Below are 27,033 nucleotides of genomic sequence, written 5' to 3'. Positions count from 1 at the left end.
GTTTGTGAGTTCGAGCCCCGCGTCGGGCTCTGTGCTGTCAGCTCGGAGCCTGCTTTGGATTCTGTATCTCCCTCTGTCTCTTCCCCTCCCCCACTTGCAGTCTGCCTCTCTGTCTCTCAAAAGTAAATAAATGTAAAAAAGAAAAAAAAAAAGAAGTTAACACATAAATGCCTTGGTGCTCTGCTGGACTTCAACCTAATTAGGCAATTCTGTTGTACTGGTTTCACAATTTTGTGAGATCCATTCCCCTAGCTTCTTGACCCTTTACATAATAGATAAAACACTTATTAAAAAAAAAAATCGTCAGAAAAGAGAAAGTTCTATGAATATGGCTAAAGTTTCATCTTTTAAGACACTGTTGCAATATTACATAATTTCCTACTTTCTTAAAAGAGAATTTGCCAAAACTAGTTTCCATTTCTCAAGAAATCCTGAATAATGTTGTTAGATGTGATTATCCTTTTTTTTTTTTTCCCAGAAAAAAGAGGAAATAATACAATTTAGGGACCATGTTTTTTTCTTTTTTTTTCTTTCTTTCTTTCTTTCTTTCTTTCTTTCTTTTTTTTTTTTTTTGGTTCAAGTTATTAACATAGAGTATAGTATTGGCTTCATAAGTAGAATTTAATGGTTCATCATCTTGTGCTCATCCCAAGTGGCCTTGATGCCCATCACGCATTTAGCCCATCCCCCCACCAATCTTGCCTCCATCAACCCTCAGTTCTCAATATTTAAGAGTCTCTTATGGTTTGCCTCCCTCTCTGTTTTTATTTTATTTTATTTTATTTTATTTTATTTTATTTTATTTTATTTTATTATTTTTTGTTCATTCTCTTCACCTATGTTCCTCTGTTGTGTTTCTTAAATTCCACATGAGTGAAGTCATATATTTGTATTTCTCTGTTTGACTTATATTCACTTAACATAATGCTTGTGGTTGCATCCTTGTGGTTGCAAATGGCAAGATTTCACTCTTTTTGATCACCGAGTAATATTTCATTGTTCATATATGTGTGTGTGTGTGTGTGTGTGTGTGTGTGTGTGTACACACACACACACACACACACATGCTTATATTTACACATATATACACATACCATATCTTCATTATCCATTCATCAGTTGATGGACATTTGGGCTCTTTCCATAATTTGGCTGTTGTTGATTGTGCTGCTATAAACATTGGGGGGCATGTACCCCTTTGAATCAGCATTTTTGTATCCTTTAGATAAATACCTAGTAGTGCAATTGCTGGGTCATAGGGTAGTTCTACTTTTAACTTTTTGAGGAATCTCCATACTGTTTTCCAGGATGGCTGCATCATTTTGCATTCCCACCAACAGTGCAAAAGGGCTCCCCTTTCTCTACATCCTCACCAACATGTGTTATTTCCTGAGTTGTTTATTTCACCATTCTGACCGGTGTGAGGTAGTATCTCATTGCAGTTTTGATTTGTATTTCCCTGATGATGAGTGATGTTGAGCATCTTTTCATGTGTTTGTTTAGCCATCTGGATGTCTTCTTTGGAAAAGTGTTCATGTCTTCTGCCCATCTCTTCACTGGATTATTTTTTTTTTGGGTGTTGAGTTTGACAAGTTCGTTATAGATTTTGGATATTAACCCTTTATCCGATATGTCATTTGCGTGTATCTTCAGGGACTATGTCTTAATGTTTTCAACACTTAGCATACCATCCATGTACTAGGCTTTTAATATATGTACACATATTTTTTTATTTATTTATTTTTTTTGAGCGGGGGGGGGGGTGCTGAGGGAGAGGAAGACACAGAATCCAAAGCAGGCTCCAGGCTCGGAGCTGTCTGTACAGAGCCTCATGCGGGGCTCGAACCCACAAACTGTGAGATCATGACCTGAGCTGAAGTCAGATGCTTAAGTGACTGAGCCACCCAGGCAACCTCCAGATGTTTTCAATACAATTTTCTAGGTTGAATAAATAATTCAAATTATAACACTGTGATTTATTTTGGGCCTTCGTTGAAGAATTTTAGAGTTAAAAGGGTCATTAAGGACCGTTCTCTGATCTAACCTTTTGTTTTGTAATTTACTGAAATGGATATCCAGAGGGTTAAATGTCTTCCTCTAGTTGTGTTCTTCTTTTTTAAACAGAGGATATTACTGTTGAAATACATTTGAATGTTTGAAGTCCATTTTCTTTACATCATTGCTTTCAAGTACATTCCATTGATTAGTTCACAGAGATCAACTGCTTATAAACGCCTTCTGATTAAGCAGGACAGATTGAACATACGTTCTTATCTCCATTCCCTTGTAAAACCTCCACAAAAATGACAATAAAAGGTAAAAAAAAGAAAAGACAAAAACTACAAAATAAAGAGAACAGAAGAGGAGACAACAGGAACAAAATTTTGAAAGCTAGAAAATGGATGGACAAGCGGTAACACATTTAGCAGAAAGAGAAAGCTACCGCTGAAGCTGGCAAGAGAAGAAATTTGTCAGCAAGAGCATACATACCATAGGACCCTAGATCACAAAGATAAAGTAGTAGGAGAGGAGGACTGATTGGAAGTTTTCATAAGAAGTAACGAAATACCAGAGTGTTTCTCTCCAAACCTAGTAGAAGACTTTTCTTTCTGGAGAGATTGAACCAGAAGGACTCTGGACTTGGAGATGCAAGGACTGTTATCCCTCTCAAGGAGGAGCCTGTGAGTCATCTCTGGGGAAACTGAACACCCCAAGAGAAAAGACCTGTGGATTCTTGGTGCTGGGTGCAGGGTGGGGACATCATCCAACAAAATAGCACTGTCAGCCTCCCCTACATGAGAACCTGCTGTCCTCACTTCCATGTTCCCCTCATAACATGAACATCCTGCCGTGCCAAGTGTAATCCTAGTGTTCAGGGTGACACATTTCTTATAAAGCAGGCTGTCTAAAGGAAACTAACTACTGATGCTTGACAGCAACTAGTAGTTTTATTCAAACACTGTAGTAAAAATAAAAAACCACCTGGGTTGGCTTGATTGCAAGCTCTTAGGCTCGATTTGTATCCTTTTTAGTTTTCAGTTTCCTACTCTGTAAAAACAAAAAAGTGTATATAAAGTACTTAAGATAATGCAGATAGGAAGTGTTCAGTACTTTTTAATTAACAATGCTGTTACTTATTTTCATCCTCCTCATCATTCTCACAGTTAGATGAGGATCCGGGAAAAGGAAGCTTCCCTTCAGTGTGATTTTTTTTTTTTTTTTTGAGATCTAAATATTCCAGAAAAATCACGTTTCTCAGTATGTTGCACCCTTTTTTATAAGCATTCATTCCTAAAGATATAGTTAGTACAAGTGTGGCTAATAAATTAGACTTTTCTATACTTGCACGGGATTAATGGAAAATCCTAGAGATTATCAAATACTGTGGTCACCATAGCAACAGCTCTGTCTCATTTTTGAGCCTACCTTAACATAGGATCCTAAAACCCAGTTATTAGTGATTAGCTATATTCACAATATTTTTTAACTTGAAAAAAGGTTAACTCTGGCCCTTTTGCTATCATGTGGGTGCCATCAAACACTTTTTCCAGGTTGTGAAAGGGCTAATGGATCCATCTGGGTTGGGGGCAGGAATGGGAGCTTTCAGTCTTAAAGTCCTTTTAGGTTACCACTGGTGGATAAGACAAGGAAAAGAGGGCTCATGGCTGCAGGGGGTTGGGGCTGGCACAGATTACAGCAGCTTGCTCAGCAGCAAATGCATTGCCTTTGTTGCTTTTTTCCTTTACTTCCTGGGCTTGGATGGGTGGTATGTCCCATATAGATACTTATTTCCTTCCTCTGAGATTCTGTCCCAAGCATAGATCAGAGCCATGAGCAGTGCTTGGCAGCTTCTCTTTTGAGTGGTTCAATTTGTCTTCAGTAGGTATTCACACTCCTTGGTTGTTGACTCCAGCCAGAGGCTGCTGGGCATTGAACCGACAGAAGACTCAAGGCATAAACTCTGTTGTGTTGTAACTCTGCCTTGCCAAACTTGTGAAAACCAGTCCAAGGGCAGAAGAGCAGGAATGGGTAAACTAACTCCTTATTAGGTCACCTCCTGACTCCCATCTCCCTGCCTGGACCTTTTTCTATCATAAATAAGATCAGAAACCCTACTACCAGTCATCAGACTGACTGGCACACCCCTGTACTGGTTGGCTTTGGGCCTTTGTGATTGTGAAAAGCCTCTCTGTTGTCCCCTCTGGTTCACCTTCCAGCTCCTCATTTGAGATTGTCTATAGAGGAATGGGGCACATGGGATGCTTCACCCTCTTACCCTGTCCTTCCTACTCTTCCCAGTTGGCTGATGACAGTCAAGTATTTGCTGCTTGTGTGTGTCTAGCACTTTGCAGTCACATCCCATGTGAAGGGAATAGTCATAAGAGCTCACATTTAACTCAGTGGGCTTTTGCACATGGGTGCTGTCAGCTGCTCTGTCCAGCTTGTCTGAAAGTGCTGTGTGCTAGCCATGTATTTAGGAGTTTACATGTCTTATCTCCTTAATGCTCAGAGCAATCAGATTGTGCCATGTGAGGTGGGTACAACTTTTACTCATATTTTACAGGTTAGCATCCTCAGGATTAGAGTCCGTTTCCTGGGGGTTATAAAGTAGGAATGAGGTCTACCTGATGCCAAATTGTAGATCTTAACTGCTACTCTGCTACCAAGAGCAGTTACACCACAGGGCTTAGTCTTAGGAAAGATAAACACAGAAATTAGTAAGCAGTACCAGACAGAATGCCATCAAGTTCTATATGAAGTAAACCATAACAATGATACTATGATCGTTTCTTGCATACATGCATTTTGTATATATTATCATTTTTTGCATATTTGTACTCTCTTTGGTTCCAAAGAGGATTAAAAGTTGTTAACATACTTACCTAATTCTCCTTTGATTTTCACAATAACCCAATGATAAAGGTATTTTTCACCTCTATTTCATAGATGATAAAACTGATTCTCAGGTTAATTTAACCAAGTCAGTGAGTCAGGGCTGCGTTCCAGTCAAATACAGAGCAATCACCTTGTCAGGGATTTTTCTGGCAGCAGTGCTGATTAATTTCCACGGTGACAGTGGCAAGTGATCCCCCTCCTATCTGAGATAGCCATAATTTTGTCACTTCTGTCCTTACTCTTCTGCCCCTGGAGAAGCACATATTTATTACTGTGGTTTGGGTCAGTTCTCTATCAGACAGGCCTTGAATGCAGAGTTAAATGGCAGATACATGTACCTTAAATTGGATGCATCCCTAGATGATAAAGGTATAAAAACATGTATGAGCATGATGGACACCAACGTTCCTCCTCAGAAAGCGGCAGGAGGAGGTTACAGCTTTATTTTTGTCTGTAACATTTTATTTCTTAATTATGTCCAAAGAAAGCAAATAAGTAAGAAAAGACATACTAAGAAGAAGAGAGGAAAGTTGGATTCATTTTCCTATTGAGAGCCAATTTTTAAAAATTTCTTTACCTGGGCATTACAAAATAAAAGTAAATGAGGACTTTCATTGATGGTAATGAATTAACCTTCTAAGCTTGTTTTAGAAGCTCACAAAATACTTGTGTTTTGATACTCCCGGTCTAGCTAATTGGAGGCAAGGAGTATGTGTGTTTATCTCTTTCCCTTAGTGCCCAGCATAACATCTCGGTTCCTAGTAGGTTGACAAATGAGCACATGCCAGTGCCAGAGTAGAGCTCTTCTCTCTCTAGTTGAGCATTCAGCTTTTCCTTCGGTATTCTCTGTTTTTATTTTTATTGTTTAAATTAACTAGCTCTCTTGCTTTTTTGCCTAAAATTAGCAAAGGAAAAATCGTACCTGTTCATTGAAGGCTGCGCACACTGTAGCAGCCATGTACAGATGGATGGATAGCCTACAGCTGTTGCGGTTGAAATCCACTTAATGTGCACTCATAAAGGACGAGCTACTGCCCCTTCCAGCTTGCTGTAATTGTCCAGCATATGAGCTAATGATGTTTCTGAAGCTAGGGAAGGGGAGGTATTTTCATAGTTCATTTCTCTCTCCTCTCCTACAAAGCACAGCCACGATCTGACACATGATCAATGGGTCCAGCCCTTTTTAGGATGCAGAAGATCCTTCCCTGCGTCTGTGGCTCACAATGCAAACAATAGAGACTTCTGCAATGATATTTTGCCTCTCTGGGGTTCAAACTTCTTCAGTTAAGCCTGTCTGGATTCTATTTAACTATTATCCATCAAAGGGTTTTTTTTGTTGTTGTTTTGTTTTTTGAATAAAAGGGGGCGGGAAGGTGGAACCAAAGAGGAAAGGCTGTATCTTTGCCAAGATGCTCTCTCTCCTCTCCCTATGACTCATACTTAGAGAAGCAGAGGGACTTTGGAAAGCTGCCCACAGTCACACTGAGACAGCTCTCCTGGCACTTTTAGACATTTTAAAAAATTTTCTTGGGGAATAAAGATGTTTTTCAAATTTGTTCATTCCTTCCTTTTGGGCCAGCCAAAGAGCCTTTGTTTAGCTGTAGCATGGCGGTTTTATGGAAGATCTGACACCCAGAACAGTTGAACCCAAATCTTTATGTTTGGTGTAGTACTAAAAAATTAGCTCTTTGCTGTTCAAAATTTATAATTGATTATCATATTAAAAGGAATTGTCTCAGACCCTTAACATTCCTATGGAATGAAGTGTGCACTTGGACATCCTTAAGAATTTTCTTAGTATATTATGTTTATTTGTAGAATTTCAAATATTTCCAGGTTTTTTTTTTTTGTTTTTTTTTTTAAGTTTGGTTTTAGTGGTGGTGGGCGGGGGGCTAGCCTGAGCTAAATATAGAAGAACTGCTTATTGGGTATAGTCATGCTGATTTTAACCATGTGGCAGCACAAGAAAGAAAGAAAGGCCACCTTAATTTTCCAACCTTCATCTATAAATAAGGAGTTACGTTGTATTGTGTTGTACTGGTAAATTAAGGAATTTACCAGGAATTAATAAAGGAATTGGCTTCCTGAAAACCAATTGCACTGACAGATCCAAATCTCAGTTTTCAAATGTCTTTCCTCTTTAGCTACAAAAAAGTGATTGTGCCCTTTTATGGTTCCAGAAACTGGCAAATAATTTAATATCCCTATGACCACCCCTATTTCACTCCCCCTTTTTTAAAGGGTTCAGCTATTTATTCTCTAGAAATAATCAGATCATAGGGGGTTTGATACCAAAAATAAGCAAGTTATGATGGTAAGCTCTTTGGATGATTATGACTGCTTAGCTGTAATTCATTTAAGGAGTAGGAGAAAATAGCAACATACAGAACAATTTGTGTTGTATAGGAAAGTTACTTTGGATGGCTGACTCTTAGATATAAATTGAATACAATAAAGTATTCATTGGAGTAGAAAATACTTTACTAATGGACGGATCAATTACTGAAAATTTTATTTCCTGCAAAACTTGGTCTCCAGTTAAAATCTACTTTCAGGGCCTTGAGTTCAACCTCAGTGGTTTTATCACTTCATCTTGAAATTTTAGATGCCACTTTGCAAGTTCTGCTGTCCCCATAATGATCTGTGTTGACTGCCCAAACTAGGTTAATTGGTGTTCGGCTGGTAGGGTAATGGAGGCTAGTGGCTAGTGGAAAAGAGTAGAATGGGCTTTGGGCTGAATGGCTGCTTGTTTATCTTTGAATCTGTATTCACTTATTTGTATCACTGCCATTTTTCTGGCTTAATAGAAACATGTAAATGACTGATGTTTTAATGAGCAGATTAGGCTTATTATTCTTCAGAGTCATTAAACTAAAGAGTTGGAAGGAGTTTCAGGGGATCTGGTCCAGTCCACAGTCCCAGTATACTTTTCTAATGTGCTTTCAAAAATAGTCGCTACTGTATTTGATAGTACTACAAACAGCTTTGCACCTATTGTGTTACATGGTTCTTTGTTCATGCATTTGTGTTAACTGACTGGCCCCTGTGGACAGTTGAGTTCCAGATAATCCTACCTCTTCTGTTTACAGTTGCAGGAATTGAAACCCTGGAGGATCAAGTGACTTCCCAAAGTCAAACGGCTAGTTTGACTAATTCCAAAACTATTTCACAGTTTGAGTATATTTCTCTGAGTTCTGCTGCTACATTTAGAAGAGATGTTATTTATATTTCAATATGTTAGAGACCTTTGTCAAACTGCAGAGATGCTTTTTAAAGATGTCTTATACATAAAAGAACTGAGAGGCACTGGTGGAATAGTAAGAGTGAAGAGTCTAGTTTAGGTCCTGTTACAAACCGTGCTTATCTTTGGTTAAATCTTTTCATCTCACTAGACACCAAGATTTCTCATCTATAAAATAAAGGAATTGGACTAGGTGGTTTTGCATCACCCAGTACAGGGCTTAGAAAATAGTAACTTTTCAGGGAGCCTGGGTGGCTCAGTCAGTTAAGCATCCGACTCCAGCTCAGGGCATGATCTGACAATTTGTGGGTTCAAGCCTCGTGTCAGGCTCTGTGCTGACAGCTGAGAGCCTGGAGCCTGCTTCAGATTCTGTGTCTCCCTCTCTCTCTCTCTCTCTCTCTACCCCTCCCCCTCCCCTGCTCATGCTCTGTCTCTCTCTCTCTCTCTCTCTCTCTCTCTGTCTCAAAGATAAACATTAAAAAAAGAGGAAGAAGAAGGAAAGAAAATAGTAACTTCTCAGTAAATAGTTCCGTAAACAGTGGGTATTGACAGTCCCTACCAGCACTAAATTAGATTCTCTAATTGTGTATGGAATGTTTCTTCCTTCACCTATCCCCAGTTTACTTGGCCTAGATGACTTTCAGAGTCTCTTCCCATCTTGAGAGGAGTCTTAGGTTTTTTGGTTTAGAACCCGTTAGGGAAGTTCTTTGAATCCATGTATTTGGTCTTCTATTCTCATGTTTGTGGTTTTACTCTTCCATCAGCTTGTCTCTTCCTGAAACTACTACACTGCAGAACCCATGGATCTTTTTGATGGGAGGGAAACAGCAGGTAGAGGAAGTGAGGAGTAGGTGGCTTTGCAGAGTGACCACATGATTCCACATTCTCTGCCATCTCTGATTGCCTCCTGCCTTGTACAAAAAGAGGCAGCATTTCCTTCATCTGTTTATAGTCAGGATGATATTTCAAAACTGAAATTGCATTACTGTTTCAAATATAAACACTGGTCATGAATTTCAACATGTATTATTGGGATTTATACAGTCTGAGCAGGCCTAGTCACTATTGCCAAATCATCGAACACCTACTTTGGCAGGACACGAGAGGATAGAAAAATTCTCCCCTACTTTTAAGAGATCCAAAACTTTATAGGGAAGTCAGTGGAGTTAGAGAAATGGAAACTAGCAGTGACCTTGGGGTGCATAACTGAAGTAAATCCAAACTTACCTTTTGCTATAAACAGTGAATCCTCAGGGAATTCAACTTTTCCATGTATTAGAGAATCAGAATGTTTAAAACTCTGAGATAATTTTCTTCTTTAAAAAAAAAACAAAAAACAAAACTGACTCTTAAGAAACCCAGATTAGTGCTGAACTTATCTTCCCTACCCATAAAGAAATCTGTAATCTCACATACAAAAACACATATAAATCAGCTCAACATCAGCTTAATGCTTCCCTGCTTTTTTGCTGGTATGCTTCATCCCTGGGCCAGGTGTCTTTGCCTGCTCATTTCTTTTGTAGCAAACTTAATCCTGACAACTTTACTAAGCCGAGAATACTCCAGAAATTGTGATTTTTATTTTTATTTTCTGCCTTCGTTTTTCTCCATTTTGTTTCTCTCTTTCCCCTTCCTTGGAACTATTCATATGTACAGCCTACCAGTGATTAATAAATATATGTGATTTTTCTGTCTTAGTCATCGTATTATTCATGATTTTGCAGAAGTTTGTCTGAAGTTCCTAGCCAAACTATAGAAGACATCAGGCAATGTTTGCATCTTTTTGAAACTGGCTCATTTATTGCTATAGATTTCCTACCGAAAACCAAAAATATTTCCATTGTCTCTGCCTAAACCAAGGCAGTTCCCACAACTTTATGTGCTTCTATATATGGGACTGGTTCCAACATCCAGTTTTTCTCAACTTCCTGTTCCTTGCTAAGAGAACTTGCTGTTCCTCCCTTTTGCCTCACCTTGCCCTCTAGTGACTGTATCTCAGGTGTGAAGCTAACCTGTGCGTCCAGCTTTAAAGTGGCTGAGGAACCCCACCACATGCTTCTGGGTGTAGTTTCACTGACAGGTCAGTTGTGGGCCATGAAGACAACCATTTTCTGCTCTTCGGACAGTCAAAGCACCCCAGCAATCACTGTATTTTTTTCTCCTCCCGTTCTCACAAATAATCCTCTCCTGTCACCCATATGCATCACCTTTTGGAGGCTGATAAAAAGGGAGTTCCAGGATTCAGACAAAGAACAGTTCGCTTCATTCTGGCTCACTCCTTACCTTTATGTTATATACCTTGAGAGAAAGAACAACAGTCCACCCCTGCTCTGTTTTTCTTTCTCTCAAGTGTTCCCTCCGTGTCAGAAAGGGAGAGAGGTCATCTTCAAGACTGGAGTTCAAGGAAATTAAGTAGACCCACAGGGATAGAATATGGATTACCTGGCACAGGGTAGCCATTTGGTAAAAACTTGCTTCATGAATACAAAATATGTGTCCTGGATTGAGAAAGGTCAATCTGGCAAAACAATAGCCAGGTCAGAAAGAAGAGAATGAGGTAGTAATCAGGGGCCATAATATCCTACTTTATCATTGCTTTCTTCCTATTCCATGATAGGACTCATGGAAAATTGAGTATTTCTCTTACTTTTTCATATGTCATACCGGTGTGTTTCCAGGTGAAACACATTTTTAAGCCCCGAGTCTGACAAATTTAGGCTTTGACTTTGATATCTAACAAGCCCCTCTTTTATCCATCTTCACTTCAAAAAATGTGTCGTTATGCTGCATTTATTTAGCACTTCACATTTGCAAAATTCTATGCCTGTGTCATTCTCTACCAAAATCCACTTACTTATCACCCTTTTTAGAATGGCAAACAAGGATACCAGAAGGTCTTATGCAAACTGGGTTTTAATTTTTTCAAATTCTTTTTGGAAATTGGCAGGATGTGAATTATAAGCTAACTTATAGAAATTGTAGGTTTATTACCTTATTTGCTTTCCTTCTCATAAAATTAATCACCCCGGGGGTAGAAAGAAACCTGAGGAGGTTATCTATATAAAATTTGCTTAAACTGACCGGCACACCCTAGAGAGGTGGACTACAAAGGAAGCGTTAAGGAATTTTTAGGGGTGGCAGAACTGTTCTCATAATCTTTGTGGTGGTAATCACACAACTGGACACACTTGCCAAAACTTGATAGACCTATACACTGAGAAGTATGAATTTGACTGTACACTATCTCTGTAAACTTGTCTTTTAAAAAAGAAAAAAATATTAGAACTTTAAAAAAAACATATTTTTTTCAATCTGCTTTACAAAGTAGGTAATGAATTCACTGGAAGTGTTTGAGCCCACACTGGTTGCCCATCTGAGGGAAGAGCGTTTTGGAACGGACTTTCGTTCCTAGGGCTTCTCTTAGTGCACTCTTAGGACAAGTTTGCTGAAAGTAAAATTAACTGAAGTTCCTGTATAAGAATAAGACTCTTGGGGGGGGGGGGTGCCTGGGTGGCTCAGTCAGTTAAGCGCCGACTTCAGCTCACGTCATGATCTCACAGCTCGTGAGTTCGAGCCCCATGTTGGGCTCTGTGCTGACAGCTCAGAGCCTGGAGCCTGCTTCAGATTCTGTGTCTCTCTCTCTCTGTCTGCTCCGTCCCCACTCGTGCTCTGTCTCTGTCTCTCAAAAAGAAACAAACAAACAATAAATAAAAAAATAAGACTCTGGGATCTCAAGCAGAGAACAGGATTTAATTTATAATACTGTGTCTTTATTATCAGTTCCTGTAGTAGACTCTACTCCTTTTTTAATACTTGACAACAATATAATAGTTATTAGAAAATTATCTCATCAAAATTTGATTTTATTTATGGTTTTGGGGGAGCAACTAATAATTGATGAAAGCAGAATTTCCAGAGGGATGCAAAAGAACGTAATTACCCATTTAGAATGAGAAAGTCAGTGGCAGTGATTGAATCAGATTCTGGTTTAAATAGTCACACGACACCCTCTTACTCTTTGGTTCCAGTTCAGGAAAGTGCTCAAACCTTTTAATAATTACACACTTTGCTTCACAGATAAGATTCCCAGTCCACATGACACGCCTTGGTGCCAGCTGTATTTTCTTCTTGGCATTCTTTCTTTCCTCTCTTCACCCTGGCCCCTCAATCGTCTTCATGTCTGCCCAGCTCAAAGGCGCAGGTTTCCATCTGCAAAGCCTGTTGCCACAGGATACAGAATTCACTAGGGAGGAGGGAATACTGCATGTGTGTGTTTAAGGATGGTGGCTCTCATAATCAGATAAACGTTGTGGAAAGCTTGCTCATTCATATGGAAGAGCCAGTGCTGCAGCTAAATGGTACAGCCACTGGGCTCCAGGCTCTGGCATCTGTGCATCAGCCTTGCCCAGCCGGGAGCACTTTCACTTGTTATTCGGAAGAGCTGATGAGCATTGCCACATTTGCCTTCAACGATAACCTTTATATGAATCCCACGGAAGAAAAGGCTGTTTCCCACTTTTTTTTTTTCAATGAAATGACGAAATTGATTACAAAGAGGAAATCCCAGGTGACTTTTTCACACAGTAAAGTGCCTTTTCTGTAATCACACTAAGTCTCTGGTGTTTTGCTTTTTTCACTCTTGACTTCTTTGATATAACCTCTCTTCCCCTCTAAAAAAATCTCTAAGGTATCAAAGACTTTTGCCCCCAGTTTTCCATCCTGTGATTCTGCTCTGCTTCCTTCCTGGTGCCATTAATCTTGAATGGGCAATGGTACAGGCGAATGCCCTGAGCAGCCCTGAATATAGCCTGATGTGTAAGGAAAGGAAGCCTCCCAGTTCCTGCTATTTGACTGGCTATGATTTGGCTTTTTAGGCAAGTTCTGTCTTCGCCTGGAAACTCTACTTAGCACTGTGGACGAAAGTATCTTCAGCTTTGGGACACCACCTCTGAGAACTAGAAGTGGAGCTTGAGCGTGTACTCCTTCATTCTCTCCTTCTCCTTCTTGTGCCCTTCCTTACCTCGAGAGATACTCATGTACTTAGAATTGTTGTAAGTTTACTTATATTTTTACAAGTTGGAAACTCAGAATGTCCCTGGCCTTCATGAGCACAAGCATTGTTGAGGTTGTTTGGGTTGCATTTGTTTATGTTTTCCACACTCACACGGTTTGCCTAGCTTGGCAGCCTGTTGGCCTGGACAATAATAAAGCTTCTGTCGAGGTGAGCAAACAGCTGATGGCACAGGGCACAGAGGGGACTCCTACAGTGGCCGCCTGTAATCTGCCAGGCCGGTGGTCAGAGCAGGCGAGAACAAAAGCCAGTCTGTTTGCAGGCAGATTGGAAAATCAATGTGTTAGTTGTGTTCTCGTCTCTTTGCCTTTCTCCTAGCTGAAAGGGAGAATGCTCGTCCAGCAGTCCACAGAATCATTCGCGGCAAGTACCCATTTCAGAGACTTAACCTGCCTATCATATTAACCACCAGCAGTTCTGAAAAGGGCCCAAGTTTATCTGTCTGAACTGCTTGAAATGTCATTGATAGAGGCATTCTTCTCAGACTCACCATCCAAAGTTGGATGGACCCTACTCTCTCAATGTTTTGTGTTGTTTGTGTTTTAGACAGCTAGATAACATACACCAGTGAGGGCTTAGAAAGGAGTTTATATGCTGCCTGGCTGGAAAGTGCAGGAATTGCAGTTTGGACAGCATATTTCATGTTAAATGTGTGTTTCCCTCTTATTTCTAAATTGATTTAATATGTTCACTTGGTTGAACATCTGATAGACTTGGTGTGTGTCTGGATTACTAGGCCTCAGAGAGAAGAGATCATAGCAAATAGCCCTGTTCCAGGATGAGGGAGAGAATGGACTTATTAAAGACCACTGTGAGTCTGTTGACAAATCTCTCAAAGGCTGCTCCTATGCTGAGATGATTATATTGGATGTATGAAGTCTTGAGTAACTTTTCCCTCTAGGCTTCTAAGAAATAGGTATGAGAAGACGAGACCTTTGAGAAGATAAAACTTTTCTGTTCTTCCATGTATGAAGGTTAGTCTCAGAAGTTTAAGCAGTTTATACAAATTTTAAGAAGTTTATACAAATTTTAATTTGAGCTTTGAAGGTCTAAAGCTAGATCCTATTTATCTTTGTTTTCTTCAGAACCTAAAAACGGTCTGTTGGTTGTGAATAAAAGAAAAGGGTATTTGGTTGGAATTGGTCGTGGTGCTCTTAAAGTCTATCAGAAAGAAAAGTCATAACTTTTGTAGTTATCGGAGCCATCCTAGGGCAGAAGATTAGATCTTAAAATGAAGTTTAAGTTTAAAATAATCTTGGGTAAAGAAGGCAATTGGCTTTTTAAATTATGTTTGTTTGTTTGTTTGTTTGTTTGTTTGTTTGTTTTTAAAGGAAAAGTGTACTGAACCTAACAGTCACTACCACCCCAAACACTTCTAAGCAACTAATGATGCCCTTTGTCTCCTTAGCACTATGTTCCACCTTTTACTGTTGTTAAACTATGTTTGTGTACTTTGTTTTTGTGATGAGATTTTAAATGCTGCCGATTACAGGGAGTTGACAGTTCTTCATATGTGCCATACATGTTAGCAAAGTAATTAGCACATAATAGCGTTTTATACGTTTGTTGATTGAACTCATTTTTTACTTGCTGGAAATGTCTTCTGGGCCACCAGTTGTGTCCGACACTGAGGAACCAGTGTGGGGCAAGTTGGCATGGCCCTCCTTGCCCAGGGAGCTCACAGGCCAGCAAGGCAGCATCACCATCATTTAGGCAGTACACCTGGTATTTCTCTTGAATCGATTCTTTGAAAAATAAAATAAACTTTTCACTGGCCATTATGCTTTAAATCTCAGATTTTTCAGAGTAACGAGGGGAAGAACTCAAGTAGCTCAACTATTGACTTTAAAATGTGAGGGAAAGCATGAAATACTAAAAGATATATTTTGTTTCATGTCTCTGCAGAGCATCTCATTAGATCTAGTATCTTGGGCACCTATTACAGTGTCTTCCTCTGGCTGGGTCATTCTCATCCTGAACATAAATTGGCATATTTCTCTCTTTCTGCTTTTATGTTTTAAGAGCTGTATATTTATTTATTTTTATTTTTTAAGTAAACTACCCTCAACTTAGGGCTCGAACTCATGACCCCAAGATCAAGAGTTGCATGCTGTACCCAACGAACCCAGCCAGGTGCCCCGTCTATTCTTTCTGTTTTTTCTCTTTTAAAGAGAAAGAGTGAGAAATAATTTCCAACAAAATGTAAGATATTCAAAAGTCTGGAGAGGTCTGGGTGACTCCATATCCATAAAACATCTTCAGATCTTATTTTTGCCAAATTTCTCACCAGAGCACTAATAAATATCCTAAATTAAATACTACTTCACACTTCCTCTCTTTTTCTCAGCTTTTACTTTGGCAGAGAACCTGTTCAGCAGGAAACTATCCCCATAGCAGATGGCAGGAAATAGCAGGTGGCAGATTGAATAACCAGCTTCTAAAAAACACTAGTATTAGCTGTATTCTTGACTCATATATGACATAAAATCCTTTCGCTCCAAGTTTTTGTCTTACCTTTTTTATTTAAGAAAACAGTTTGATTTTTGTACAGCCTAAAGATTGATGTGCTTCCTGGACAATTAAAGAAAAGACGGGAGCTTGCTTCCTCTGACATGTTACAAAGTGTGAGGATGCGTCCCAATCAAAGCAGATAAACAAAAAAAGGAACCACGGAGCTCTTTAAACCCCTGCTCATGGCTCTGTTTCCTCTCTCCCTCAGTCTGTGGCAGGGATGCCCCCAGGACAAGAAGTGGCTCCAACCCCAGGTGTCACCAATGTGTGCAAACTTGAGGCACTGAGCAGCACTCAGCATCCCTTTTGAAGTTCCTTCTTTTGTATGATAGTATTGACACATACACCTGCCTGCTTAGGCTTTTTAAAACCATGTCGGGAGCTACAGGAAGCAAGAGGAGAGGAAATGCAAAAACTGAAGAGGTAGAATGGAGCTTTGAAGGAGGCAGTGGGTTGGGAGTATGGATCCTGGACGACCTGGATGTTAAATTTTGTTTTCCTTTGTGCTTTTTTGTTCTCTTTTGGTTCAGTGAAGAGTATCCCAATATCTCCTACATGCCATAAGAAATATCAGTATAACCCAAAGCTGATTCCCCTCCAGAGTAGCTATGCCATTCCTTTCTTCATTTTTGCATCACCTGTTTTATTTTAAACTTCAAAAGTGTCAGCTTTAGCGTCATATCTCTCTTCTAATGAAATGATATTTATATAATGCCATGGTTAGTAGAACATTTTCACCAGATCATTTTTTACAAATCTCCTATTTTAAATTTTTTTAAGTTAATTTTTTGTGAGAGAGAGCACGCGCACACACACACCTGAGCAGGGGAGGGGCAGAGAGAGAGAGAATTCCAAGCAAGCTCCATGCTGTCAGAACAGAGCCCAGTGTGGGGTTCAGTCCCATGAACTGTGATATCATGACCTGAGCTGAAACTAGCCACCCAGGTGCCCCTAAATTTCCTATTTTAAAACAAGGTGTTGAATCAAGAGGCATTAAATAAGGAATACAATTTTTATAATACTTTTATTTGTTACTTATTATTATTCTACCTCCCCTTTCCCATTTCATACTTTATAGTTAACTTGTTTTGTCTTCAAGTTTTTATTGACCGTTGACTTTTATGACTTTTGGTCACACTGACTGCACATCTGTAAATATCTAAGGAAGGACCTACTTATGAGGGATGTATTTTGGCATTGATGTTTCAGAGTTAACAACCAGTTTTCTCTCTTCTTATGCTTTATTTAGATTTCGACACAGCCCCAATTGTTGGTACTTGAGAGACTGGACTATCCATACCTGGATTAGGCAGTGTTTAAAATACGGTGCACAAGACAAAGCCTTATATACTCTTGTAAATAAGGTGAGTGGTTTCCTGGTATTTGTACCTTCTTTTCCTCAGTTTAGATGATACACCTACTATATAGTACAGCAAAGAATAGGACAAGAAATAGCTTTTGATATTTATTTGCTCTCAGATATCCTTTTTAGAATGGAACTGAATAGAAATTAATCAACAATTAAATATAAAAATTCCCATAGCCTGTGCTTCTCCACACCTAGTGACTTGGAAATGGACAGGTAAAAGCAAAAGGAAGTTGAGTCAAAAGAACTTGGCACTGATGGTCATTTCATTCTTGATCCCTAAGACGTGGATTTCTTGCCCAGTTCTCTTTGGTGATGTTTAGGGAAAAAGACATGACCACTTTGCTGGAATATGATCTCCAGAATATTCAGCCTATCTTACACAATTTTTAACAGACAAGTATTCCTAGGCTACTCAAAGCATGTCTTTCTTCTAAATTCCCTGACTCCTCTCCTTGAGCCCCAGAGTCCCCTATGATTGGGGTTTTTCTGAACATTACATTCCACCAAGGGTTGAGTCTTATTACCTTTATAGTATGAATTGAAGTATAAAATAAGCAAAATATTTGAATGTTATTTTTGTGAGTCTCAAGGTATAACTCTAGTTTGACCATAAAAAGATTTTAACAGTATTTCTGTGAAAATATATTACCTCTTTAGTGTCACTGGACTTGTATGTTAGAACTCAAAAGGGTATAAAATTTTTGGTTTTGGTAGCTTTTGGTCCCATGACTTGGACCCAATTCAACGTAATGTACATTGCAGACAGTTTGTATGTGAGACATTGCACTGGGTATGGCATTGTCTATAGAAATGAGCAGTATCCTATCCTTGCCCTCAGGAAGCTTATCATTTAATAATGCAGGTAAACAGGTTAACTGATAAATCTGTTAGGCCCAGAGGAAGGAATGAATCAAATCCTATTCTTATCAGTTCAGAGTTTAATGACACAGATTATACTCACAGAAGGTGTCTGTGAAAACAAAACAAGAAGGGTACAGAAATGCAGAAAAGTTTATCTCACTTTCTGTTGCTCTGGTCTTTTCGTGGAAAGAATACTGGACAAGGAGTCAGAAGAGCCAGGCTGTAACCTCATAAGTTCCACCAAGTGCCCATAAGTTCAGGCACATAATTTTATCTGTCTAGGTCTTAGTGTTTTCAACTCGGAGTCAAGTGAATTGTACTAAATCAGTGATCTTCAACCCTGGCTGTCCATTAGAATCACACAAGACACTTTTAAAAATTAGAAATGCTTTTCACCACCCTCAAGATTCTAATCTAACTAATCTTTCTGGAGCACAGACTTTAACTTTTTTTTTTCTTAATGTCTTAAAAATTTTTTTAATAGACTTTATTTTTTAGAGCAGCTTTAGGTTCACAGCAAAATTGAGCAGAAGATACAGAGATTTCCTGTATGCTCCCTGCCCACACATGCACAGCTTCCCCCATTATCAACATCCCCTATCAGAGTGATCCATCTTTTACAATTGATGAAGCTGTATTGGCACATCATAATCACCCAGAGTCCACAGTTTACATTAGGGCTCACTCTTGGTATTGTACATTCTGTGGGTTGGGACAAATGTATAATGATATGTATATATTTATAGTGTCACGTAGTATCATATAGTTTCACTGCCCTTAAAATCCTTTGTGCACTGCCTATTCATCCCTCATTGGTATCCATTTAAAGCTCCCAAGCTGATTCTCATTTGAAGCCAGGGTTGAGAATCACCAACCGATTGATATCTAAGGCTCCTTCTAGCTTTAATGATTTATCATTCTAAAATATTTTGGTTTTGCCATGCCCCCCTGAGGACTAGTGCTGAATTGGATGACTGCTTTGAGAAATAGAGAAACTTCCCACGAGCTCCAGCCTTTAAAACAATGGCTTCTAAACCATTTTTTCATTTCAACATATCTGAGGCATCCCATACAGCCTACTGTAACAGTGACTCAATTCAGCAGTGATTCACAACTGGGGGGTTAGGACTATTAGACTCCCCTAGGGGGTGTGTATAATTTGAAAATTTTCCTCAGGTACTTCTGGTAGTTGGTGGAGGAAGAATGGGGCAGGGTGGAAGATGGTAGTTAATCCTCCTCAAGCAAGAATTTAAAACAAATAAATATATAACCACAATCTAGATCATTAGTAATCACACTTGATTGTGCATGAAAATCACATAGAAAGCTCACTAAAACTTCTGGTTTCTTTGCCCTGTTCCCAGAGATTCTAATTCTGTAAGTCTGAGGCTTAGAAATCTGCATTGTTTAAAGCACTCCTAGAAAATTCTTAGGCAGATGCTAAAGGATCCACATTTTGGGAAATCTGGATTCTCGAATATTTTACTGCTCATGAACAGAAGTTCAGTTAGTAATATTTTGTTAGCATATTTCTAAGGTCTTTAAAAAACAGTCTAAGAGACAAGATACACCAAGTGCTGGTGTGGGTGTGGCAAAAAGAGAACCCTTATTTACTGTTGGTGGGAATGTGCACTGGGTGCAGCCACTATGGGAGATGGTGTGGAGATTCCTCAAGAAATTTAAAAAAGAACTACCATATGATCCAGCAATCCCACTTCTGGGTATATACCCAAAGGAAATGAAAATAGGATCTCAGAGAGATACCTACTCCCCCATATTCATTGCAGCATTATTCACAATAGCCAACCAATAGAAACAGCCCTTGTCCAATGACAGATGAATGGATAAAGAAAATGTGGTGTATATCTATGCAATGGAATATTGTTCAGCCATCAGAATGAAGGAGATCTTGCCATTTGTGACCACATGAACGAGCTTTAAGGTCATTATGCTAAGTGACATAAATCAGTCAAGGAAAGACAAATACCCTATGATCTCAGTTATATGTGGAATCAAAAAAGCCAAACTCATAGAAATAAAGTATAGAATGGTAGATTGCAGGGGCTGGTGGTCGGGGGGAAATGAAGAGATGTTAGTCAAAGGGTACAAAGTTTAAGTTAAAAGGTAAGTAAGTTCTGAGGATCTAATGAACAGCATGGTGACTATAGTTAACAATAGTCAATGGTATCTCCAATTGCTAAGATCATAAATGTTATCATTACCACACATACACACAGGCACATGCACACACATAGTGGTACTTATGTGAGATGATGGATGTGTTAACTAACCTTATTGTGGTAATCATAATCATTTTCAGTGTGTATATATATGTATGTATTATATCATCATGTTGTACACCTTAAACTTACACGTTGCATGTCAGTTATAGCTCAATAAAGTTAGAGAAAAAAATAACACCCAGAAAACCATACTGCATTGTTTTAATGCTGCATAATGTGATAATGTGTACTTCCTCGTGAGAGTCCAGTTTTGCATTGATAATCATACCTTATAAAAAGAATCACAGAACCAGTGGCATATCGGGGCGGGGGAGGGTTGTTGTTTTGGTTTGTTTTGTTGTTGTTGTTGTTAGCTTTGATGAGGTGTTAGAATTGAGCTTTAATTTTCACATACCGTCTTATATCAGACACCCACTCACAACTTTCTTACCCTGACCAAGTTCCAATTACTAAACCTCATGAGTCACAGGTTTTATTTCACTGTCACAGATGCTGTAAAATGATAGTCAAATGTCTGAAAGCTAATGGTGGCAAGTTTTGTCATGAATAATGCATAGGCATATATTATAAACAATGAAAGTGAATATATTTCTCTTATTTTCCTTTTATTTTCATTGCCGTTACAGGTCCAATATGGAATTTTTCCAGATAACTTTACATTCAATTTACTGATGGATTCTTTCATAACAAAAGAAAATTACAAAGGTAAGAAACCAAACCCAGGTCCATTTGTAATGGAGCTTCAGCTCTTAAAGGTAAGTAAATACAGGCAATTTCCTTTTCTAAATTTCAGAATGACATCTCTTTACATCACTCAGTCAGAAATAGATGCATAGTTGATTTACCATACTACTTAGCCAGATAGGACAATCATATCCAGGTTTTTTCCTCTGAGTTTGTCAGGTTTATTTGTTCATGTCTCTTTGTGCAAAGGACAATGAATTTAGTTAAGCAATAAACCTTGCCTGAGCTCCCATGGCTGGTTAAGATTATAGTAATGCAGTTCTTAGCTTGACTCTTTTTAGTACCATTTGCTAATTTTAATTTAAATCACAGTTGTTATTCTTTGTGGAATGTAAGACTATAAAATCAGTTGTCTTCCTGGAAAGAGCAGTATACTTGCTATCAAGGAGAGTCATTTTACCTCCCCAAGCTTTTGTTTCCTCATCTGTAGAATAAGTGGATGAGTAATCTCTGAGATCTCTTTACCCTCAAAATTCTCTAATCCTGTGCAATTAATTCAAAGTGACTCAACTTCCACTGCAATAAGGGAGTCCGAGGAAAGATGGGGATTGCAACAGACTACAGAGGAGTCAGATGGACCCCGGCCAGTCTCCATGGGACAGGGAATCCTATTACGGCATGCTTGTGTTTGTGGCTGTGCTGACAGTGATGGAGGAAAGAGGAATCTTGCCACTGTGTAAAGACACACACTGGCTTTCCCCTTCTACCATTTAATCCTCAGGGTTGGTACTGAGAGGCCACAAGGGAGCCAGGCCTGTGTTTGGGGAGTTACTACCTCAGGAACGTGGTTATGCCCTGGCGGGCAGTTTTATCCTGTGATTCCTGCCATTGGGTTCCATCCCCTCATTCCTGCACACCAGCACCGATGGCCTTTCCTGCTGCTCAGGCTGGGGACTGGACCTTTCTGCCCTGAGTGTGGACACCTCTCTCCTTTCTCTTTGGATCTCTGCTTTATCTTCTCCCTCAAAAGGCTTGCAGTTGTTGACTGCCAAAGATTATTTGCTATATGTTATTTTTTGAAATATCAATTATCCCCTCTTGTCTATTTCTTACTCAGTGTTAAACCTACATTTCCTGAATTCAAATGGAAGGTAATTAGCTTTTCCCTGTTTCTTAATCTATGCTCCATGAACATTACATTTAATAGTATATCATTGGAAAATTATTAGAAGCAGTTTTCTGCCTGCACTCTTTCTTTAAAAGGTATGTTAGAGGGGTTAAAGGACTTTTTTTGCCCTAAATGTGGAGTAAATAATATTGAAGATTTCTAAAAATAAGGTTTTAATGAAGATTATTGTCATTTATGGCAAAGATTTAGAAGCTATTTTACTTTTGGGGCACCTGGGTGGCTTAGTTGGTTGAGTATCCAACTGTGGATTTCAACTCAGGCCATGATCGCAGGCAGGGTCATGGGATGGAGCCCTGCATTGGGCTCCACAGTGATCATGGAGCCTGCTTAAGATTTTCTGTCTTTCTCCCTCTGCCCCTCTCCCCTGCTCATTCTCTGTCTCTCAAATAATAGTAAAAAAAGAAAGTATTATAGTTTTTATTGTTAATAGGATAGGCAATATCAAAGTACATAAATGATTTTGGAGGAAAAGTTAGCTAATTATATAAGCCAGTCTAATTTCACTTCCCAAGCTGAATGATCTGCAGAATATAAATAAAAGATAAAGTAAGTTTGATTTATTTTTCTTGTGTAATTTTGGATTCAGTAATGAACAATTGAAAAAACAGATTTTTTTTTTAAACTGGAGTTTTAGCTTAAAATTGTGTTCTTTTAAAATATTGGTTTGTTTGGAGTTTGTGTTTGTTTGTTTTAAATCCGTTCCAGGTCCTTATTTGCTACTGACTTAGTAGATGACTTCTTGGTCTATCTCCATTTCCCCATTTGCAAAAAGAATATAGAAGTTCTTGCCTATGGCCTCATTAGGAACCATAATAACATGTACAAAACCAGCTGGATAGGAACAGCTGCAAGTCAGTGCTAACTCTTATGATTATATGTAAAAATTGGTTAACACAGCAACTTGCTTAGTCAAAAACATGTGTTGTGCCTATGTTATGTGCTGGCACCATATTTTAAACCAATATTAGCATTCTCTAATTTAACAACAAATATTAAGGAAAAGAAATTGTCTGAACTTGATTTTCTTGGCTTCCATCTATGTTGTAGAATCTTAAAGGAAAATAAAAATTGCTCAAGGTCTGAACTTCTATGATCAGCATTCATGTGGAAACAAATATATTGTGTGGTATAGTCAGAGCCTTATAGTTTATGAATGAGCATTTTTCTTTCCAGTGTTTCAAGTCTTTTTAAACTGAGCCTGATTATCCTTTTTATAGCCATCAGTTTTCTGTCTCTAAAACAATATGTGGGATTTAGGATCCTCTGTAGCATTTGTCTTCTTTTGCCCCAACAGGGAGAAGGTTCTGGAACACAGAATGGGGCAGTCAACCCAGCTTCTGCTCTGCTTGTCAGGGTGACCTGGAAAATATATTTGCCTCCTTTCTGTATGCCTTAGCTCCTCCAGCTGATGGACATGATGCCTTAAATTTGCTTCACAATTTATGAGCATTTTTTATATGTATTATCTTGATGGACTGTCCAACAGTCTTTTGAAGTAGATGGGACAAATGGTAATCATTATGAAGATGATACTGGAAAGATTTAAGAGAAATTAAGATTATTCAATGTCCTTGAAAAGATTGGTGCAAAAGCACCTGACTTAGTACATAATAATAAGCACAAGAGAAGCTAAAGACTTTGGAAAGATCTGGTTTGTGGAAGAACTAGAATCAGAGCTCACATTTTTTGCTTCTTAATTCTGTTTGTTTTTCTATCATGCCCTACTTTAAAAAAAAAAAAAAAAACGTTTTATTTGAGAGAGAGAGAGAGAAAAGAGGCAGAGAGAGAATCCCAAGCAGGCTCGGCACTGTCAGTGCCGAGCCTGATGTGGGGCTCAAACCCATGAACCGTGAGATCATGACCTGAGCCAAAATCTAGAGTCCAGACACTTAACTGACTGAGCCACCCAGGCACCCCTCTCATGCCCTACTTTTTAAGACTGTTTATAGTTAAATACAGATTTGGAGATGTTACCTGAAACTAATTTCCTCTCTTTACTTGGTCTTCTTGCCAGATGCTTTATCCGTGGTTTTCGAGATCATGCTGCAAGAAGCCTTTGAAGTGCCTTCTACTCAGCTTCTGTCCCTCTATGTTTTATACCATTGCCTGGCCAAGAAGACAGACTTCAGTGTAAGTGATCGACCGTAAAGTAGTACTGAGAGCCTTAGAAGCATGCAGTAACTCTTTAGTAGGGATGAGGTTCCTGGAGAAAACCCTTGCCACCAGAATATGAAAGAAGCCATCTGATATACAGCTCTGAGACCCCAAACAACCAGGAATGAGTGTTCCTTCTGTACATTTTAGTGACTGGCTTTTGACAGCGTGGAACTGGATGTCCCTTCACTTGAAAGAATCTCAAGCCAAAGTCCTTAGGCGCATTTTGAAACTTGAGCTAAGCTGAATGCACCTCAGACATCCAGAACTGGATAACTGATTCTCACTGACAGTGGGACTTGCATATCAGAGAAGCAGTGAGGCAGCTAACTGACCACAAGCTTGGGTGTGTTCACTTCACATCAGTGTTTTCCTAAGGTTGCTCTTGGTCAGTCCAGAAGACCAAGTTTCATTTTCCTTTCTTAGATAAGGCTATTTAATCATTGTTTCTTGTTATCCTAAGAATAACAACAGTAACAACAGTAACCAATATTTAAATAGTACCCACTTTACACCAAACTCTGTTCTTGGTGTTTTAAATTTATTAATGCATATAATCCTCACAACTCTATGCAGATGAGCAGACTGGAGCGCAGTGATGTTACATAATAGCCACCCGGCTAGTAGGTGCTGAAGCCACCTGGAGAAGCCAGGCGGTCTGGCCCTACAGTCTACCCTCAACTTCCAATGTAACATCAGAAAATCCTAGTTTGGGTAGGAACTGAAAAGGCCATCGAATCCAGCTCACATTCATTAGTTCGTTAAATTTATATTGAGCAACTGCTGCCTTCCATATATTGCCAAGCACTGGTTGTACAGTGGTAAACAAACATTTCCTGCTTCCAGTCAAAGAATACAGGCATTCAAGGCAAAACAAACCAAATACATGCATTTAAAATTATAGCTGCAGTGGGTCTACAAAGACCTCTTGTATGGAAAATGTCAAAATTGGGGAGTTTTTGTTTGTATCCTAAACTTAGGTTAGGAATGGCTTCCTTCAGGAAATCTTTCTGGAGTTAATACTTGAAAGATGAATAGGAATTAACTGGTTGAAGAGAGGAAGAACAGTCCAAAAAGAGGAAATAACACATGCAAAAGCCCTGTGGCACAAAAAACATGGCAAGCAGAAAGGGGCTGGAAAAAGATAGGAAGACAGTCAATGCAAATGCAACAGAGAGCATGGTAAGAAGGGCATGGGATGAGGTAAGGTTGGAGAATGTAATTCATGCTAAGCTGTATTATGTACATCCTAAAAATAGAGGCATTTGAAAAGTTTTAAGAGGAAGGGGTAACATGATCCAATTTGAATTTTGAACAGATACATCGGCTGTAATGTGGTTAGGAGATTAGATCAACTATGGTTGTCTCAGTAGGCAGTAATGGTCAGGTGGGGACCAGAATGTATGGACTTAAGAGTAGCCAATGAACATATTTGGGAGGCAGATAACATATGGTGGAGAACTATATGTGGAGGCAGGAACATACTGGTGAAATCATCTCCTCAGTTTTTGACTTGTGTATCTGGATGGAAAGGTTGTCATGTGTTTGCAAGGGGAACCCTGGAAAAAGACTGGATTTATTTGGCTATGAACATATTGCAGTTTGAGATGCCTTTGAGACAACTAAGAGATTTCATGAGGGAAATTGAGATCTTCATGGAAACATTTGGACGGGGACATAATTTATATACATAGGTACAACTTTTTGCAGGTGAAGCACAGAGGAAAATGGGCAATCAGGATTGTATTGGGTCACAAAAACCACAGGAAGAGAGTGGTTTACAGTTTAGAATGCTTCTGAGAGGGTAGGTCAGATGAGGACTTTTAAAACATTCATTGAATTTAGTGGCCTAAAGACACTCAATTTTAACCTGTGTTTCCATAGAATAATGGAGCAGGAAAGGAAATTAGAGTGGATTGTGGAGTAAGTTCAAGGGGCAGAAAGGAGACAGCTAGCGTAGGTGGTGCTTTGAGAGACCTAGCAGTGGAGGGGAGTGGAGAGGAGAGAGGGAGAATGAGATTTGCTTTGTATTAATGGGAAGCACCAAGTAGGAAAACCTTGAGGACCCTGGTACGATAGCACCTGACTTCGTCCTTGATAGTACATACAGCAGAAGCTACAGGTTTGGAAGAGACCTGAACTCATACATTAACACATAAATAGCTTCTCATATGAGCAGTGGTGGTTGTATTATTTTCAGGGAATCATCCCAAAAAAATCTGTAAGGCTTTCATTTGTTGGTTTTCATCCATCTAAAAGTGCCTTCAGAAGTGTCCCTGTTCCAGCTGCCATCGCCACCCCTGCTCAATTCCCGGAGCAGCAAGGATACCGTTCTTTGGGCTTTTCACCACTATCACATTTAGATACTACAGATCATGATTTTCCCTAAAGAAAAGAAAAAAAAAAAAATTTAAGTCTCCTTATTTATTATTCACTGGGTTCCTTTTCATGCAGCTTTTGTGGGGGGAAATCAAACCTTAGGGCGATTTGCTTTTGAAAGTGAAATGCCCTGGTCTTCAAATTACCAGCTTTTACTTATCTGTGCTGCACAAGTGCCTGAGGAGGCTTTGTTTTTCCTCCCAAGATTTTTGCTTTTTTCAAAGGTTGAGAAAAACCTTAAGAAATTACGCTTGTAGTACACAAAGGCCATTCCCAGGAAAGAGGCTTGGGTGCCCATTAACACCCAGGGTGTCTCGCTTATACCTGGCTACAATTGTAGCCTGTACGCCTCATTCGTTCTCTGCTTCCTTCCTGACCTCTGACTGCAAAGACCAGCGCAGGGCACCCTGAGCTTTGTGTTGTTTGTTTTCAAGC

At 39.2% G+C, this 27,033-nt stretch overlaps 1 protein-coding gene across 3 annotated transcripts in view; it reads left to right on the top strand.

Annotated features, from left to right (window-relative positions):
* MRPS27 (mitochondrial ribosomal protein S27) overlaps positions 1 to 27,033 on the top strand; it is a 130,092-nt gene that overhangs the window by 92,226 nt on the left and 10,833 nt on the right. For all 3 annotated transcript variants that reach the window (XM_049649608.1, XM_049649609.1, XM_049649607.1), the window contains 3 exons: positions 16,969 to 17,083; positions 20,819 to 20,897; positions 24,080 to 24,195. In XM_049649608.1, the coding sequence (XP_049505565.1) occupies positions 16,969 to 17,083; positions 20,819 to 20,897; positions 24,080 to 24,195 (310 nt within the window). The remainder of the gene's footprint in view (positions 1 to 16,968; positions 17,084 to 20,818; positions 20,898 to 24,079; positions 24,196 to 27,033) is intronic.

Source organism: Panthera uncia (genome assembly GCF_023721935.1).
Source record: "Panthera uncia isolate 11264 chromosome A1 unlocalized genomic scaffold, Puncia_PCG_1.0 HiC_scaffold_17, whole genome shotgun sequence".
Lineage (NCBI taxonomy): Eukaryota > Metazoa > Chordata > Mammalia > Carnivora > Felidae > Panthera > Panthera uncia.
The sequence above is the reverse complement of the archived record's forward strand: the minus strand, read 5'-3'. Positions and strand labels throughout refer to the sequence as shown.